The sequence below is a fragment of the Rhinoraja longicauda genome, chromosome 4 (assembly GCF_053455715.1).
Source record: "Rhinoraja longicauda isolate Sanriku21f chromosome 4, sRhiLon1.1, whole genome shotgun sequence".
Lineage (NCBI taxonomy): Eukaryota > Metazoa > Chordata > Chondrichthyes > Rajiformes > Arhynchobatidae > Rhinoraja > Rhinoraja longicauda.
In genome coordinates, this window is record NC_135956.1 from 70,829,890 (window position 1) to 70,847,948 (window position 18,059).

Below are 18,059 nucleotides of genomic sequence, written 5' to 3' on the forward strand. Positions count from 1 at the left end.
TCGGGGGGGAGAGAGAGTCGGGGGGGAGAGAGAGTCGGGGGGAGAGAGAGTCGGGGGGGAGAGAGAGTCGGGGGGGAGAGAGAGTCGGGGGGGAGAGAGAGTCGGGGGGGAGAGAGAGTCGGGGGGGAGAGAGAGTCGGGGGGGAGAGAGAGTCGGGGGGGAGAGAGAGTCGGGGGGGAGAGAGAGTCGGGGGGAGAGAGAGTCGGGGGGGAGAGAGTCGGGGGGGAGAGAGAGTCGGGGGGGAGAGAGAGTCGGGGGGGAGAGAGAGTCGGGGGGGAGAGAGAGTCTGGGGGGGAGAGAGAGTCGGGGGGAGAGAGAGAGTCGGGGGGGAGAGAGAGTCGGGGGGGGAGAGAGAGAGTCGGGGGGGGGAGAGAGAGAGTCGGGGGGGGGGAGAGAGAGAGAGTCGGGGGGGGGGGGGGGGAGAGAGAGAGTCGGGGCCCCTGATCAAGGACGAGTCTCACCTCAGTCACTCCCTCTTCTCCTCTCTCCCTTCAGGCAAGAGGTACAGCCCATATCTCCAGATTCAGGGACAGTTTCTTCCCAGCTAGAGAGCGGTCCTGACCTCCCATCTACCTCATTGGAGACCTTTGAACTATCTTTAATTGGACTTTATTGGACTTCAATGTCATATCTTGCACTAAATGTTGTACCCTTTAGCTGTGCACTGTGGATGGCTTGATTGTATTCATGTTTAGTCTTTTCTTTGACTGGTATTGAAGAATTCATTCATCAATTAGATATATTGGACAAATGTTCCACATCAACACTGGATAGCACGCAACCAAAACCTTTTCACTGTACCTCAGTACTCGTGACAATAATAAACTAAACATCCATGCGGCACTAACTCAAATCATGTACACCTCAACCTCAAATAAGGTAATGCATTAAATGCCATTAATGCCAGAAAAATACTGTAATGATTTAAAATCTATGATTTTATTACATTATTCATCGATGCAGTGAATGCATTGCAACAATAATTTCTCAAGTAGTGCCTTCCTGTGCGTGTATTGGATTCCCAAAGTATTGATCCTGGTTTATAATTTCTGTCCCATGGATGCGTTCACGATGGGTCCCAAAATCGCCACAGCTTCGATCTCAACACGGCCTCCCTGCAAGGAAGATAAAACCAAGTCACACATCTGCACCTCTGCAAGATCACTGCTCAGCCTCCTGCTCTCCAAGGAATAAAGTCCTAGACTGCTCAACCTCTCCCTATGGCTCAGGCCCTCAAATCCTGGCAACATCCTTGTGACCCACGATGGTGCCCAAGCCAAGCGATGCTCTGCGTGCTGGTCCAAGAAGCGGATCCGCAATCATTCATTTCAATCGCTCCACTCTTTTAAACCTCTACTCCAACTGCAGCATTTCTTGTGGAGAAAGGAACTGCAGATTCTGGTTTGTACCGGAGATAGACACTCAGCGGGTCAACCAAATGGTAGACAATATGATTTCTCTAATTTCAAATAACACTTGCATCCCCTCTCTCTCCCACCATAGATATCCTACTACTTTCACTGTCATACTGCTCAGTTTCACTGTTTGTATCACTCGTTATCACCTCCGCAACCAACAATGGACCATTATGGGCTCTAACTTTCCTTGATCATCAGCGCTGGCTTTGATTTGTCTTTTTGCATACCTTTTATTCATTTGTTTCTCTGTACCTTTTTATATCTCTCCTTTCCTCTCCCCTGCCTCTCAATCTGGAGAAACACAATCACGTCAGAAGAAGATTCTCGGCCCGAAACATCACCTATTCCTTTTCTCCAGAGATGCTGCCTGACCCGTTGAGTTACTCCAACACTTTGTGTCTATCGGCAGCATTTCTTACTCTAACTATGCTGCCTGTACACTGGACGGCTTGACTGTAATCATGAATGAATGAATTATACTTTATTGTCACATGTACCTAGGTACAGTAAAATGCTTCGTTTTGCATACAACCTTGGCAGTACACAAAGTCGCCACGTGTTGGCGCCGGCAGTTACAAAAGCACCGAACAGTCTTATCTATTGCCTGCCACCGTACGTGCCAGCAGCCCTCTCCCCCCCCCAACCCCCCGGCCCCCTCCCCCCCCCAGTTCCCCCTTCATTCTCGGTGGCCCTCTTCGTTCTTCATGTATAGTCTTTCCGCTGACTGGATAGCACGCAACAAAAAAGTTTTTCTCTGTATCTTAGTACACATGACCATAAACTAAACCAAATTAAACTAAACTAAAAACTTCTCTGCACTCTTTCCTATAGCAGCCTGACCAAAACTGAGCACAACACAAATGATTCTTGAATTATGAACAGAAGACCCAGCACAGATCCATGCAGCACACGATGGGTCACAGGTCTTCAATCTGCAAAACAACCCTTCACTACCTCCCTAAAAACTCCATGCCAATTTCATATACAATTGGCTTACCCACTTGCAGTAAGGTTGGGAAGGCTGGTAAAGAGATGGGCGGCAAGACAAAGCTTGGTGGGTGATAGGTAGATGGGGGGGGGGGGGGGGGGGTTGGTATGATTGGCAGATGGGTAACTGGGAAGGGGGTGGTTAGGGTAGGAAGGGATGAGGGAACCAAGGAGTTGTGGAGGGAGTCGTCTCTGCGGGAAGTGAGGAGTGGAGATGTCACTGCGAGAAGGAGTGGGCAAAACAGAAAGTGCCCTCCCCAGGGACCTTCCTCTGCAACCACAGGATATATAATACCTGACCCGACACTTCCTCCCCTGCCTCCATCCACCAGTTTGTGTTTTGCAAATGGACATTGATGCTGAGGGAGTTCAAATTTGCACAACAGTAATATGCCAAGAGTAGAATTAGAGAAAAATAGCAAAAAACGTGTGATTGTAACATTTCGTACACACCCACAGACACGTGGTCTCACAGACACATGGCCCCACACAGACAGAGACAGACACCATCACAGACAGAGACCCACACAGAGACAGACACCAACAGAGACAGATGTCCACACAGACAGAGACAGATACCCACACACAGAGACAAATACCCACACAGACAGACACCCACACAGACAGAGACCCACACAGAGACAGATACCCACACAGAGATACCCACACAGAGATACCCACACAGAGAGATACCCACACAGAGACACCCACACAGAGACAGATACCCACACAGAGACAGATACCCGCACAGAGATAGACACCAATACAGAGACAGATACCCACAGACACCCACACAGAGAAAGACACCCACACAGACAGAGACAGACACCCACACAGAGAGAGACAGACACCTACACAGAGAGAGACAGACACTCACTCAGACAGACACATCAACTCACCCGTGGCAACGCAGCAACCTGATAGGCTGCTCTGGCCGGGAAGTTGCTTGCAAAATCTGAGAAGAAAACACAAATTTAATCAGATGGAGATTACAGAAAACAAAGAGGTTGTGATGATCCTCCCAAATCTGGTGCCATTCCCGGGACTCCAACAGGCCAACTCATCTGCTGGAGGAACAACCCAACTATTGTGTCTTAGTATCCCCTTGAATCATCCATAGTATCCAACTTAACCACTACTCAATCTCCTCTGAATAACTACATTGTTCTCTCGTTCCACGTGCATTTGTCAATATCTATAGCTCCAAGTTCTGTCCTCCATGCTGTGTCTCTACTCTAAACTAAATCTCTAATTATATTTAGCATTTGCAAGGAAGATTCACAAATACTTCCCCTCAGATCTCCTCCAAAATTGAACCACTAAATATTACACTTCATTGTGAATGCTTATTTAATTTGGAGTAATTTACCAGCTCCACCCCCCTCCTGCATGACCCAGAAATCATGTAATATCTCTTCTTAGAAAAAAAGATACAAAGTGCTGAAGTAACTCTGGGTCAGGTAGTATCCCTGGAGAACATGGATAGAGGATGATTTGCACCAGGACACATCTTCAGGCTGTTTTTCAGAGATGTTGCCTGATCTGTTGAGTTACTCCAGCACTATGTCTTTTTTTTAAACCTGCATCTGCAGTTCCTTGTTTCTACTTCTCTAACATCTTTACTTACATTGCTTGTAAACTTCATTAACACAGTTGAAGTCATTGATGTCTGCCAGCAGAACAGTCGTTTTTATAACTAGGAGATAAATCAAGCAAACTCTCATTAACTGTACAACTGGCAATGAAAGGGTTAGCATATAAACAATTTATAATTCAACTAGATGCATTTTGTTTTTTAATGTCTATTATAACAAAGTTCAGTGGAGGTAGTCCCAGCACCTCTATACATTAATTCATCCTTACAATTAAAACGTTGTCAAGACTAGTGCTCAGCATGGGCAAGTTGGGCCAAAAGGCCTGTTTCCATGCCGGAAATAGCGGGGGACCGGGGGTCTAAAGAGATGGAGGAACTGAGGGAAATCCAGGTTAGTCGGGAAGTGGTGTTAGGTAAATTAAATGGATTAAAGGCAGATAAATCCCCAGGGCCAGATAGGCTGCATCCCAGAGTGCTTAAGGAAGTAGCCTCAGAAATAGTGGATGCATTAGTGATAATTTTTCAAAACTCTTTAGATTCTGGAGTAGTTCCTGAGGACTGGAGGGTAGCTAATGTAATCCCACTTTTTAAAAAGGGAGGGAGAGAGAAAACGGGGAATTATAGACCAGTTAGCCTAACATCGGTAGTGGGGAAAATGCTAGAGTCAGTTATTAAAGATGTGATAGCATTACATTTGGAAAGTGGTGAAATCATCGGACAAAGTCAGCATGGCAAATCATGTCTGACGAATCTTATAGAATTTTTCGAGGATGTAACTAGTAGAGTGGATAAGGGAGAACCAGTCGATGTGTTATATCTGGACTTTCAGAAGGCCTTCGACAAGGTCCCACATAGGAGATTGGTGTACAAACTTAAAGCACACGGTATTGAGGGTTCAGTGTTGAGGTGGATAGAAAATTGGTTGGCGGACAGGAAGCAAAGAGTAGGAATAAATGGGTCCTTTTCGGAATGGCAGGCAGTGACTAGTGGGGTACCGCAAGGCTCAGAGCTGGGACCCCAGTTATTTGCAGTGTATATTAATGATTTGGACGAGGGAATTGAATGCAACATCTCTAAGTTTGCGGATGACACGAAGCTGGGTGGCAGTTTCCACTTTGGCGGCAAGAACAGGAAAGCAGAGTATTACCTGAATGGTGACCGATTGGGAGAAGCAACGTGACCTGGGTGTCATGGTGCACCAGTCATTGAAAGCAAGCATGCAGGTGCAGCAGGCAGTGAAGAAAGCAAATGGTATGTTGGCATTCATAGCAAGAGGATTTGAGTTTAGGAGCAGGGAGGTTCTGCTGCAGTTGTACAGGGCCTTGGTGAGACCGCACCTGGAGTATTGTGTGCAGTTTTGGTCTCCTAACCTGAGGAAAGACGTTCTTGCCTTAGAGGGAGTACAGAGAAGGTTCACCAGATTGATCCCTGGGATGGCGGGACTTACATATGAGGAAAGACTAGATAGACTGGGCTTGTACTCGCTGGAATTTAGAAGACTGAGGGGGGATCTTATAGAAACATATAAAATTCTTAAGGGGTTGGAGAGGCTAGATGCGGGAAGATTGTTCCCGATGTTGGGGGAGTCCAGAACCAGGGGTCACAGCTTAAGGATAAGGGGGAAGTCTTTTAGGACCGAGATGAGAAAACATTTCTTCACACAGAGAGTGGTGAGTCTGTGGAATTCTCTGCCACAGAAGGTAGTTGAGGCCAGTTCATTGGCTATATTTAAGAGGGAGTTAGATGTGGCCCTTTTTGCTAAAGGGATCAAGGGGTATGGAGAGAAGGCAGGTACAGGCTACTGAGCTGAATGATCAGCCATGATCATATTGAATGGCGGTGCAGGCTCGAAGGGCCGAATGGCCTACTCCTGCACCTATTTTCTATGTTTCTATGTTTCTATTTACACCTCATACCATGATTATAGTCACAGTTTGCAGCCTTCAGGATTTCTCCCATGTTGATGAGAGCCTGTCAAAAATAAAATCCATCTATTAGTTTGTACATTCCTAATAACAAGGTGCAATCCAGTCCTTTCACACCCCACTGCTCTGCTTCCATCTATCCTCCTTCCACTTTGAAAACTAGAATGCAATCAAAATGTATAACCCTAATACAGTGGATGCATGAATATACAATTCTGCTCCTCTGTTATGGACAAACCAGGCATTATAGGCCAACGGGCATTACATCAGTGGTAGGGAAATTATTGAAGATTGTTTTGGGTAGGATCTACTCCCTCTTCTCCCCTCTTCCATCAGGCAGGAGGTACAGAAGTATGAAAATACACACCTCCACATTCAGGGACAGTTTCTTCCCAGCTGTTGTCAGGCAACTCAACCATCCTATCACCAACTAGAGAGCAGTCCTGAGCTACTACCTACCTCATTGGAGACCCTCAGACTATCCTTAATCTGACTTTACTGGACTTTATCTTGCACTAAAAGTCATTCCCTTCATCCTGTATCTGTACACTGTGGACAGCTTGATTGTAATCATGTATAGTCTTTCCGCTGACTGGATAGCACATAACATAAAAGCTTTTCACTGTACCTCGGCACATATGACAATAAACTAATCTAAACAGCTTGCATCTGGTGAAAGCCTAGACTTATTAGGGAATGTCAGTGGGAAGAGGTCATGCCTTACAAAATTGATTGATCTTTCTTTTGAGGCAGGATGTTGATGATTGATGAGGGGAGGCTGGTGGATGCTGCAAAGTATGGACTTCCGTTAAACTTTCGACAAAAGGACACAAAGTGCTGGAATAACTCAGCAGGTCAGGCAGCATCTCTAGAGAACATGGAGAGGTGCTGTTTCAGGTCGAGTCCCTTCTTCAAATAGCTACTCTAACACGTGAAAAGTCACCTATCCATGTTTTCCAGAGATGCTGCCTGACCCGCTGAGTTACTCCAGCACTTTGTGTCCTTTTGTGTATGAACCAACATTTGGAGTTCTTTGTCAATTACTGGTTGTACATTTTCTATGTATTTTCCGTAACTCATCGATATGTAATGCTTAGTTGCTCTACATCCACACATAAAAAACAAATACAATAAAAAATAGAACAGTACAGTACAGGAAGAGGCATTTCTGCCCACAATGTCTGTGCCAAACGTGATGCCCAGATAAACCCATCTCATCCGCCTGCAAGTGATCCAGAGTCACTTCAGATTGAGGAGGATCAATGACCACGTTGAGAGAAGCACAAAGCTTCATAGAGGATCTTCACACAAGATACAAGAGGGTTACCACCCACTGGCACCAATAAATCAGGCCACCTAAGGGTGGTACGGTGGCGCAGCGGTAGAGTTGTTGCCTTAAGACCAGCGGTAGAGTTGTTACCAGAGACCCGGGTTCAATCCTGACTATGGGTGCTTGTAAGTACGGAGTTTGTACGTTCTGTTCGTGACCTGCGTGGGTTTTCTCCGGGTGTTCCAGTTTCCTCCCACTCAAGAGGCGTGCAGGTTTGTAGGTTAATTGGTTTGGTAGAATTGTAAATTGTCCCTAGTGTGTGTTAGTGTACAGGGATCGCTGGTCAAGCGTGGACTGGGTGGGCCGAAGGGCTCATTAGCGCGCTGTATTTCTAAACTAAAAACTAAATCACAAGGCAAGGGTGCCTCCAATTATTGTTCAATCAGATGGGAAAGATCAAGATCATGCCAATGGACATTATTGCCAGTCAATTGTTACAGGCAAATAGATAGAAGGAATAAAGAGTCTTTTGCCCAGGGTGGGGGAAATAAAGAACAATGGACATTAGATTAGTTAACTACTATTATCCGTGAAATACCAGGATACCTTTGAGGATGGCGCAACTGGGAGAGTTGCTGCCTCACAGCGCCAGAGACCCGGGACAGATGGTGACCTCAACTGCTATCTGTGTAGAATTTGCACGTTCTCCCTGTGACCGTGTGAGTTTCCTCCGGGTGCTCCGGTTTTCTCGCACATCCAAAGACGTACAGGTATGTAGGTTAATTGGCTGGGTAAATGTAAAAATTGTCCCTAGTGGGTGTAGGATAGTGTTAATGTACGGGGATCGCTGGGCGGCACGGACTTGGAGGGCCGAAAAGGCCTGTTTCCGGCTGTATATACATGATATGATATGATCCCAACGACGTACGGTTTTGTACGCTGATTGGTCTCTAAATTATCCTTGGTGTTTTGGGAATGGATGAAAAAGTGGGATAACAAAATTAGTGTTCACGGGGGATCGATGGTCGGTGTGGACTCAGTGGGTCGAAGGGCCTATTTCCATGCTGTATCTCTAAACTAAACTATCTAAACGAACTGGAATTCAATGACTGGGAGAACAGGATGAAAAGATTAGGGTCATAGAGAAACACACAATGTAACTTATTTAAGATAAAGATATGGGTAAAGTCAAATTTCTGAAAGAGAATTGGAAGTGAGAATTCTTAACATTTGTAGAGTCAATGCACTTGTTCAAGATGGTAGAAGGTGTTACCTGCTTGGCTTCCTGTGACGTTCCTCCAGGTACAAGCTGTCCAGTTGCAGGATCTAGCCCCAATTGCCCAGAAATGTACATAGTTCGATCCACCACCACAGCTTGGCTACAGAATACAATCACATAGCATACACTTATCACAGTCCAATAGGACACCACCCAACAGTAGAGGCTCTCAGCTTTGCAATTTCTCCTTCTACAAGATAAAGTTTATGTTTTATTATCTGCCTGGATTAGAGGGTTTCAGCTACAGAGAGAGGTTGGATAGACTAGGATTGTTTTCTCTGGAATGACAGAGGTTGAGGGGAGACCTGATAGAAGTATATAAAATTATGAGAGGCATAGATAAAGTAGACAGTCAGAACCTTTTTCACCAGGTTGGAAATCTCCAACACTAGAGGGTATAGCTATAAGGTATAAGAGCGGGAAAGTTTAAAGGGGTTGTGTAGGATAAGATTTTTGTTATTACACAGAGTGGTGAGTGCCTGGAACACACTAACAAGGTAGTGGTGGAGACAGATACGATAGTGGCATTTAAGAAGCTTTTGGATAGGCACATGGAAATGCAGGGAATAGAGAAATATGGATCATGTACAGGCAGATGAGATCAGTTTAACTTGGTATCATGTTCGGCACAAACACTGTGGGCCGAAGAGCCCGTTCCAGTGCTGTACTGTTTTATAGGCACAAAATGCTGGAGTTACTCAGCGGGTCAGGCAGCATCTCTGGAATAGGTGACGTTATGGGTTGAGACCCTTCTTCAGACTAGACTTCTATGTTGCACGAAACATCACCTATTCCTTTTCTCCAGAGATGCTGCCTGACCCACTGAGTTACTCCAGCGATTTTGTGTCTATCTTCGGTGTAAACCAGCATCAGCGGTTCCTTCCAACAATGTACTGTTTTGTTCTATGTTCTCTCTATTCCCTTCATAATAAAGTATATTTCAATCAGGTCATCCCTCGGCCCTCTACTCCACAGAAAACAAATCCAGCCTATCCAGTCCCTCCTTACATGATCGCAATGCTCCAATCCCTAACAGTGAAGGCAGTGAAAGAGCAAAAAAACACAAAGTGAGGAGTAATTCAGTGGGTCAGGCAGCACTTCTGGAGAAATGCAGTCTCTCTGGTATGTGAGCAGGTTTGCTACACTTTTACTTAACATTTAATGGCAATTGCAAAGACAAGCCAAGGTCCTCTGCACTCTCCCTAGTGTGTTTCATGCTTCCTCTTTGCAATGTTTGGCCAGAGCATATTGAGGATCTTTGAGTCTGGTAGACTGAACAGCTTCACTGCTCATTATTGTACACACAAGCAGCAGGGATTTCCCGTATCAGGTATATGCTGCATCAAGTACTGCCCTGGAAGAAATTTCCGTTCTGAAGCCTAAAACCAAACCCAAACATAAACTAAAACTCAGCGGATCAGGCAGCCACTTTGGAGAACAACATGAAGGGTTCAGACCGGAAATGTCACCTATCCATGTTCTCCAGAGGTGCTGCCTGACCTGCTGAGTTACTCCGCACTTTGCGTTTTTTGCTCATTCACTTCCTTCACTTCATTGTCCACAAACATTAGGTCAAAATGACAATTTTCATCAAAAACACTGAAAATGATCTCAGGAGGACTTGCATTGATGTCAACCCATTCTTAATCTCAGTAGAGGGGAAAGAGAAAATCAGAATAGTTTATCTTCACTCTTTGGTTATTCATTCAGTACAGATGCCATCTGAAATCTGTACTCTTGGACTTTGTTAATAATCTGTCAGTCTCTCTGATATGTGAGCAGGTTTGTTACACATATACTTAATATTTAATGGAAAATGCAAGGACATGCAAAGTAATATTTCACTTCTGCAGCCGCACAGCACCTGAGACCTGGGTTCCATCCTGACCAAGGGTGCTGTCTGTACGGAGTTTTGCATGTTCTCCCTGTGACCTTGCGGATTTTCTCCGGGTGCTCCGGTTTCCTCCCACCTTTTTTGTTTGTAGTTTAATTGCCCTCTGTAAATTGGCCCTTGTGTGTGTAGGGATTGGATGAGAAAGTGGAATAATGTAGGACTAGTGTGAATGGGTGATCGATGGTCAGCATGGACTTAGTGGCCTGTTTCCATGCACCCCTCCCCCACCACAATCAGGCATGAAAAAGGATCCAGACTTAAAACATTGCCTATCCAAGTTCCCCAGAGATACTGCCTGACCTGTTGAGTTACTTCAGCATGCCGATTTATTAGAAGGCCTTGATTTATTTTGGCCCTTTCCTCGCCTCCAGTTTATTCCCCATAATCCCACCTCTACTTTCAGTCTGAAGAAGGGTTCTGACCCAAAATGTCACCTATTCTTTCTCTCCAAAGATGCTGCCAGCTCTCCAGCATCTCTGGAGAAAAGGAATAGGTGACGTTTCGGGTCAAGACACTTGTTCAGACTGAGAGTCAGGGGAGGGGGAAACTAGAGGTATGAAAAGGTACAGAACAAATCAGTGAGCATCGAAGGCCAAGGAAAGGTGGAGCCCACAATGATCCATTGTTGGGCCTCCAATTTGATGGGCTACTGAGCCCAGCAGGGGGAAAGCAGAGCAGCAGACAAAATTACCAAGCTTTAACAGATAGTAAAATCTGCTTCCTCCCCTTTAAAAAGCAAACAAACCAATATAGCAACATAACCCCCAGCAGGCTAGGGAAACGCAAGTCTTTAATACCTGTAAATTCCAAGTCTAACTGGGGCTTTGGGAGAGCTTGAGTCACAGCCATGGTTGAAAGCGCTTCTGCTTACAGTTCCTGCAGACAGGTTAATAGTGAAGCAACAAAATGATCTTTGGAGCTCACGTGTTGCAAGAACAATGACACTGGGCACAGACGTTCGACAAACATGGGCGGCACAGCTATAGAGTTGCTGCCTTACAACACCACAGACTATCCCGACTACGGGTGCTGTCTATACGGAGTTTGTACGTTCTCCCCATGACCGCGTGGGGTTTCTCTGGGTGTTCCGGCTTCCTCCCACATCCCAAAGATGTGCAGGTTTGTAGGTTAATTGGCTTCTGTAAATTGTCCCTAATGTGTAGGATAGAACGAGTGTATGGGGTAATCGACGGTCGGCATGGACATGCTGTATCTCTAAACTAAAATGTACCAAGATACTTCCATCAGCAGCAAGATTATTCTACAGAAAATTGAAGTGACTTTACATCTTATTTAAAAAATCTTGACAATTTCTCTCTTCTTGTCTCTTGCAGAACAACTGCTGGGTTAGGTGAAGGGGTAGGTAGTGTGGAGAAAGCAGGGACTCTAGAGAAAGACTAGGACAGGTTGGGAAGTAGGCAAAGGAGTGGCAGATGGAATATAGTGTAGCAAATTGTGGAGTCATGCATTTTGGTAGTAGGAATAAAGGCATTGACTTATTTTCTAAATGGGGAGAGAATCCAGAAATCGGAGGTGCAAAGGGACTTGGGAGCGCTGGTGCAGGATTTCCAAAAAGTTAATTTGCAAGTTGAAGTGTGCGCATGTGCGGGACTCTCGGGCGGGCGAGGCCTGTGGAATCAGCGATAATTTCCAGACGCTTTGAAGATATGTATTACGGAAATGAGTTGCTTAAAGCTTAAATAAAGTTTAAGTAAATTGGAATTTTCATTTGCCTCACAACACAAGTCAAATCGGTAGAAAGGAAAGCAAACACAATGCTAGCATTTATTTCAAGAGGACTAGAATACAAGAACAGGGATGATCGTCCATCGCACAGTGATCCGGCACAGATCTACTTGCACTTTATTCTGTCTTAAAAACTGTTACAATTTGTTTTGTTGGGTTGTTGTTGTTTAAATTAATTAAATGATTGCATCGTATGGGAGGCGCATTCCCAATCTCGTTGTAGCCCTGTACAATGACAATAAAGATATATTGTATTGTATTGTATTGTAATGCTGAGGTTCTATAAGGTTCAGGGCGGCACGGTGGCGCAGCGGTAGAGTTGCTGCCTTACAGCGACTGCAGCGCCGGAGACTCAGGTTCGATCCTGACTACTGGCGCCGTCTGTACGGAGTTTGTACGTTCTCCCCGTGACCTGCGTGGGTTTTCTCTGAGATCTTCGGTTTCCTCCCACACTCCAAAGACGTACAGGTATGTAGGTTAATTGACTGGGTAAATGTAAAAATTGTCCCTGGTGTGTGTAGGATAGTGTTAATGTGCGGGGATCGTTGGGCGGTGCGGACTCGGTGGGCCGAAGGGCTTGTTTCCGCGCTGTATCTCTAAATCTAAAAAATCTATAAGGCACTGGTCATGCCGCATTTGGAGTATTGCGAGCAATTCTGGGCATTATATCTGAGGAAGGATGTGCTAGCTCTGGAGAGGGACCAGAGGAGGTTTACAAGAATGATCCCAGGAGTTAGAGGGTTAACATATGATGAGCAGTTGACGGCACTGGGTCTGTACTCGCTGGAGTTTAGAAGGATGGGATGGGGGGGGGGGGGTGGAGGGAGGACCTCATTGATACTTACCGAATAGTGAAAGGCTTGGATAGAGTGGATGTGGAGAGGATGTTTCCACAGCGTCAGAATTAAAGGACGTAACTCATCTCGAGGAGGAATTTCTTTCGTCAGAGTGATGAATCTGTCGAATTGTTTGCCATAGAAGGGTGTGGAGGCCAAGTCAATGGATATTTTTAAGGCAGAGATAGATAGATGATATATGATAGATTCTTGATTAGTATGGATGTCAGGGGTTATGGGGAGAAGGCAGGAGAGTGGGGTTAGAAGGGATGATCAGATAGATCAGCCATCATAAGATCATAAGTGATAAGAGTATAATTCGGCCCAAGTCTACTCCGCTATTCAGTCATGGCTGAACTACCTCTTCCTTCTAACCCCATTCTCCTGCCTTCTCCCCATAACCTCTGACACCCAAGGGAGCCATGATTGAAAGGCAGAGTAGACTTGATGGGCCGAATGGTCTAATTCTGCTCCGATCACATGACCTTATGACCTCAGTACACACAACAACCTTATGACCTCAGTACACACAACAATAAACTAAGCTAAACCACCTACCTGCATTTGACACATATCCCCCTAAACCTTTCCTATCCATGAACCTGTCCAAAAGTCTCCTAAAATCCAAAATAAAGACAGATAACCACTTATGAGGTGTCTGCGCAGTAATCAACCAGAACTAGGCTGAACAACATCTGTGGAGAGAGAGAGAGAGAGAGTTTGACTGTTTCCTAACTTCTCCACGCTGTGTTGATTTGGGAAGGCAATATTGGTTTGATATTGGCTTTTGATGCAAAGAACTCTGTATATAGTGTAACAACTGTTTGCAACCAACAACTTGTATTTGCACCATGCCTTTTACAATGTGGCGACATCCTAATGTGGTTAAATAAGTAGTTTTAAAGTATAATTCACTGTTACGCATTGCGCATTCCCAATCTCGTTGTACCCCTGGGTACAATGACAATAAAGATATATTGTATTGTATGTACACTGTAGGAGTGTTAGTTAAAAGGGATGTTGCCTGACCCACTGATTTACTCAAGCATTTTGTGTCTATGGATTTCGAAAGTTTTAAGTTAGTGTATCTGCCTCGTCTCACTCCGCAAAGCAGTGGCTTTACCTGTAAGGGCCGATAGCTCCTGGTGCTTTGGCGGTGCTGACGATCCGCCTGATGAGCGCTGACATTGTCTCCGGGGAAAGGTCCACAACTTGGGGCAGGGTGCGCAAGGAGGGACAGTGCGCATGCGTGCGTCAACTCCCCGGAACCAGGCCGCGGTGCACGGCTGGAACTGTAGTCTAATTTTTCATTTCCCATCGTTGCAACTCGTAGGCCATCGCGGTGCATCAAGGGAGTTGCAGTTTCTTCATTCTTCCCTATCGTCAGAGCTCACTCGCAGTCGCGGTGCCCCAAGGGAGTTGTAGTCCCTGGGTCTATTTCCATCGTCGTAGCATGCAGGCAGCCGCGATGCGCTGTGGGAACTGTAGTCCTCGTGTCCTTACCCAACGGCACTTTACGTAGGAAAGATAGGTAGTATAAGAAAATAACTGCAGATGCTGGTACAAATCGAAGGTATTTATTCACAAAATGCTGGAGAAACTCAGCAGGCATTCGCGGGGCAACATGCAAAACCACCATGACAACGCCGAGGCAGCCGTGGTGCCCTACGGGAACCGTAATCCCCATCCCTTCCAACGGCAGGCGCCGTGGACCATGGAAGTTGAAGTCTCTTTTCCCACCGGGGGGAGGAGGGAGAGAGAGGTGACCACGGCTTCATCAAAGGGTGACATCAGCGTTGAATCGGCGTGTGGAAGGCGCATGCGCGATCACGGCAACAGAGGAAACGAGCATGCGTATTCACGGCCCTCGGTCAGACGCGCACGCGTAGTAACAGCGGCCCACCAGACGCGCACGTGCAATCACCGCAGTCCGGCGCCCGCGCACGCGCTCTGTGCAGACTGCGGGCTGCTCCGTCACGTGGTGCGGCTTCGCCCCCGCCGGTCCGCAGCTCCCGGCCACTGGCGACTGCGACCCACACGCGGTAAGACTTGTCGTGCGGCGGCACTCTGCTTTATAACTGTGCTGCTGTTCCTGCCATTATTTGACCCTGGTGTCTCGATGACGGAGTGTGGGTTGGCTGTTTCTCCTTAGTGCATGATAAAGCCAGTAAAGTCCGATCAAAGACGGAGATAGCAATTCTGAACTGCCCTCGAGTTGGTGATAGGATGGTTCAGTTGCCTGATAACAGCTGGGAAGAAACTGTTCCTGAATCTGGAGGTTGCGTTTTCACATGTCTACCTCTTGCCTGAGGGGAGAAGAGGGAGTGTCCGTGGTGAGACTGGTCCTTGATTATGCTGGTGGCTTTGCCGAAGCAGTGCGAGGTATAAATTGAGTCAACGGAGGTTTGTTTGTAAGATGGTCTGTACGTCCACAATTCTCTGCAATGTCTTGCGGTCTTGAATGTTCCCAAACCATACTGTGATGCATTCTGATAAAATGTTTTCTACGGTGCACCCGTAGCATGCTCATCCTGCTCCATCTATAGCCAAGCGTGGTGGGGAAGAAAATAAAACTTCAAGGAGTTTCCTTGAAATATTGAAGTCAAAATGGAAAATGCTGGAAACACTCTGCAAGTTGAGCAGATTCTATGGAGAGAGTCATAGAGCGTGAAAACAGACCCTTCCGGCCACATGCCCACATCGACCAACATAATCCATCTACAGTAGTCCCACCTGCCTGCATTTGGCCCATATCCCTCTAAACCTGTCCTATCCATTTACCCGTCTAAATGTTTCTTAAACATTGCAATATTACCTGCTTCAATTACCTCCTCCAGTAGCTCGTTCCACACACTCACCACTGTGTGTAAAAAGGTTGCCCCTCAGTTTCCAATTAAATTTCCCCCCCCCTCACTTTAAACCTATACAGAAATAGTTTAGTTTAGAAACAGGCCCTTCAGCCCACTGAGTGTGGCAACCAGTACATTAGTTCAATCCTCCACACCTAGGGACAATTTTACAGAAGACAAATAACCTATAAACCTGTACATCGTTGGGATGTGGGTGGAAACAGTGCACCCAGAGGAAACCTGCGCGATCGCAGCGAGAAAAAACATTCTCCGTGCAGACAGCACCCAAAGTCAGGATTGAAACCGGTACTCTGGCACTGTAAGGCAGCAACACTACCACTGTGCCACCCCTTAATATAGCAATCAGTCTGAAGGTATGTTCTGACCCAAAACATTGCCTATTTATGTCCTCCAGAGGTAGGTTGAATGTGGAGAGGATCTTTCCACTAGTGGGAGAGCCTAGGACCAGAGGGTACAGCCTCAGAATAAAAGAATGTACCTTTAAAAAAGTGATGGGAAGGAATTTCTTTAGGCAGAGGGTGGTGAGTCGGTGGAATTCATTGCCACAGACGGCTGTGGAGGCCATGATTGGGTATTTACAGCAGAGATTGATAGATTCTTGATTAGTACGGGTGTTAGGGGTTACAGGGAGAAGGCAGGAAAATGGGGTTAAGAGGGAAAGATAGATCAGCCATGATTGAATGGCGGAGTAGACTCGATGGGTCGAATGGCCTAATTCTGCTCCTATGATTTATGAACATGTGAACGTATGACATTTAAAAATCAAAAGAAGCATTGCGTGACTTATCAATAATACTAAATTAATTCTGATGACAGGTCATCAGCCTGAAATATTGTCTTTCTCTTTCCTCAGGCACTCTGACTTGTGGATGTTCTGCATTTTCTTCTTGATTTCGGTATAAAACGTGGGGGCACATAATTAACACCAGGTAAGTATGATAGGTTTCCCTTTCCCGAAGCAACACCTTTTAGTCGATGTAATAATCCTTAACAATTATGTCAGAGGATATATGTGTAGCAAAAAATATATATTTTCCTGTAACGGCCTTCTTGACCTAACTTAGCCTTAATTATATGTGGGTGGAGTTCAGGGGTTGAGCTGAGTTTGGTTTATTGTCACGTGTACCGAGGTACAGTGAAAAGCTTTTGTTGCTTGCTAACCAGTCAGCGGAAAGACAATGCACGATTACAATCAAGCCATTCACAGTGTACAGATACATGATAAGCGAATAACGTGAATAACGCTTAGTGCAGGATAAAGCCAGTCAAGCCCGATCAAAGATAGGCCAAGGGTCTCCACTGAGGTAGATAATAGTTCAGAACTGCTCTCTGGTTGAGGTGGGATGGTTCAGTTGCCTGATCACAGCTGTGAAGAAACTGTCCCTATATCAGGAGGTGTGCGTTTTACCACATCTATACCTTTTGCCAGATGGGAGAGGGGAGAAGAGGGAATGGCCAGGGCGAGGCTCATCCTTGGTTATGCTGGTGGCCTTGCCGGGCGTGAGGAATAAATGGAAGGGAGTTTGGATTGTGTGATGGTCTGGGCTTCGTCCATAATTCTCTGCAAATTCTTGCGATCTTGGATGAAGCTGTTCCCAAACCATGCTGTGATGCATCCGATAAAATGCTTTGACGCATCTGTAGAAGTTGGTGAGAGTTGTTGGGGACATGCCGATCTTCATAAGCCTTCTAAGGAAGTTGAGGCGTTGGTGTGCTTACTTGGCCATTGCTTCAATGTGGTGGTCCAGGAGACGTTGTTGGTAATATTTACTCACAGAAAATTTCAACCATCTCTACTTCGGCGCCATCACTGAAGTTCAGAGAGTAACAAAGTGGAGCCAAGGTCAAGATCAGACTCGTGATCTGTGGAAAGGTGGAACACATTTGTGGGATTTTTTGGCTTATTGCTTGTTTTGCAGCAGTCAGAGAAGTTCAGTGCATTTGGTTCATTTGTGTGAATATTGGTATTGAGATATGTTTTTCTTTTACAAAGACATGTCTGGAATCAATCGTAAAGACAAGAAATACGCCAAGAAGATGAGAAACCAGCCCAGCAACGTCACCTTTACATCATCTGATCCAGGGGCTGGTAGATCAGGAATAGAATCGTTTGAATCTCAGTCAGGTAATCCGCAAGATGAGATGGCTGTTTTACAGAGCTTTGTGATGCTGTACAGTGTTTAACTCCACTGAGGTTTTAAGCAACATTTACTAGAACGAGCAATAAATAAAATCATTGC

At 45.8% G+C, this 18,059-nt stretch overlaps 2 protein-coding genes across 3 annotated transcripts in view; one reads left to right on the forward strand and one right to left on the reverse strand.

The window, feature by feature from the left end:
• Positions 1–920: 920 nt before the first annotated feature.
• rida (reactive intermediate imine deaminase A) lies at positions 921–14,180 on the reverse strand. Its single transcript, XM_078398675.1, has 6 exons — positions 14,073–14,180; positions 8,468–8,573; positions 5,916–5,970; positions 4,033–4,101; positions 3,305–3,360; positions 921–1,115 (listed from the first exon to the last, which is right to left on the reverse strand). Exons 1-6 carry the CDS (start codon positions 14,135–14,137, stop codon positions 1,041–1,043), a joined length of 426 nt encoding a protein of 141 aa, XP_078254801.1. The 5' UTR covers positions 14,138–14,180; the 3' UTR covers positions 921–1,040.
• Positions 14,181–14,908: 728 nt separating this feature from the next.
• pop1 (POP1 homolog, ribonuclease P/MRP subunit) overlaps positions 14,909–18,059 on the forward strand; it is a 37,196-nt gene continuing 34,045 nt past the window's right edge. The window contains exons 1-3 of one of the 2 annotated variants that reach the window (XM_078398034.1): positions 14,909–14,991; positions 16,673–16,748; positions 17,813–17,944. In XM_078398034.1, the coding sequence (XP_078254160.1) occupies positions 17,815–17,944 (130 nt within the window). In that variant the 5' untranslated portion in view covers positions 14,909–14,991; positions 16,673–16,748; positions 17,813–17,814. Of the gene's footprint in view, positions 14,992–15,204; positions 15,332–16,672; positions 16,749–17,812; positions 17,945–18,059 lie in introns of those variants that run through there. The other variant, XM_078398036.1, reaches the window with a different exon arrangement.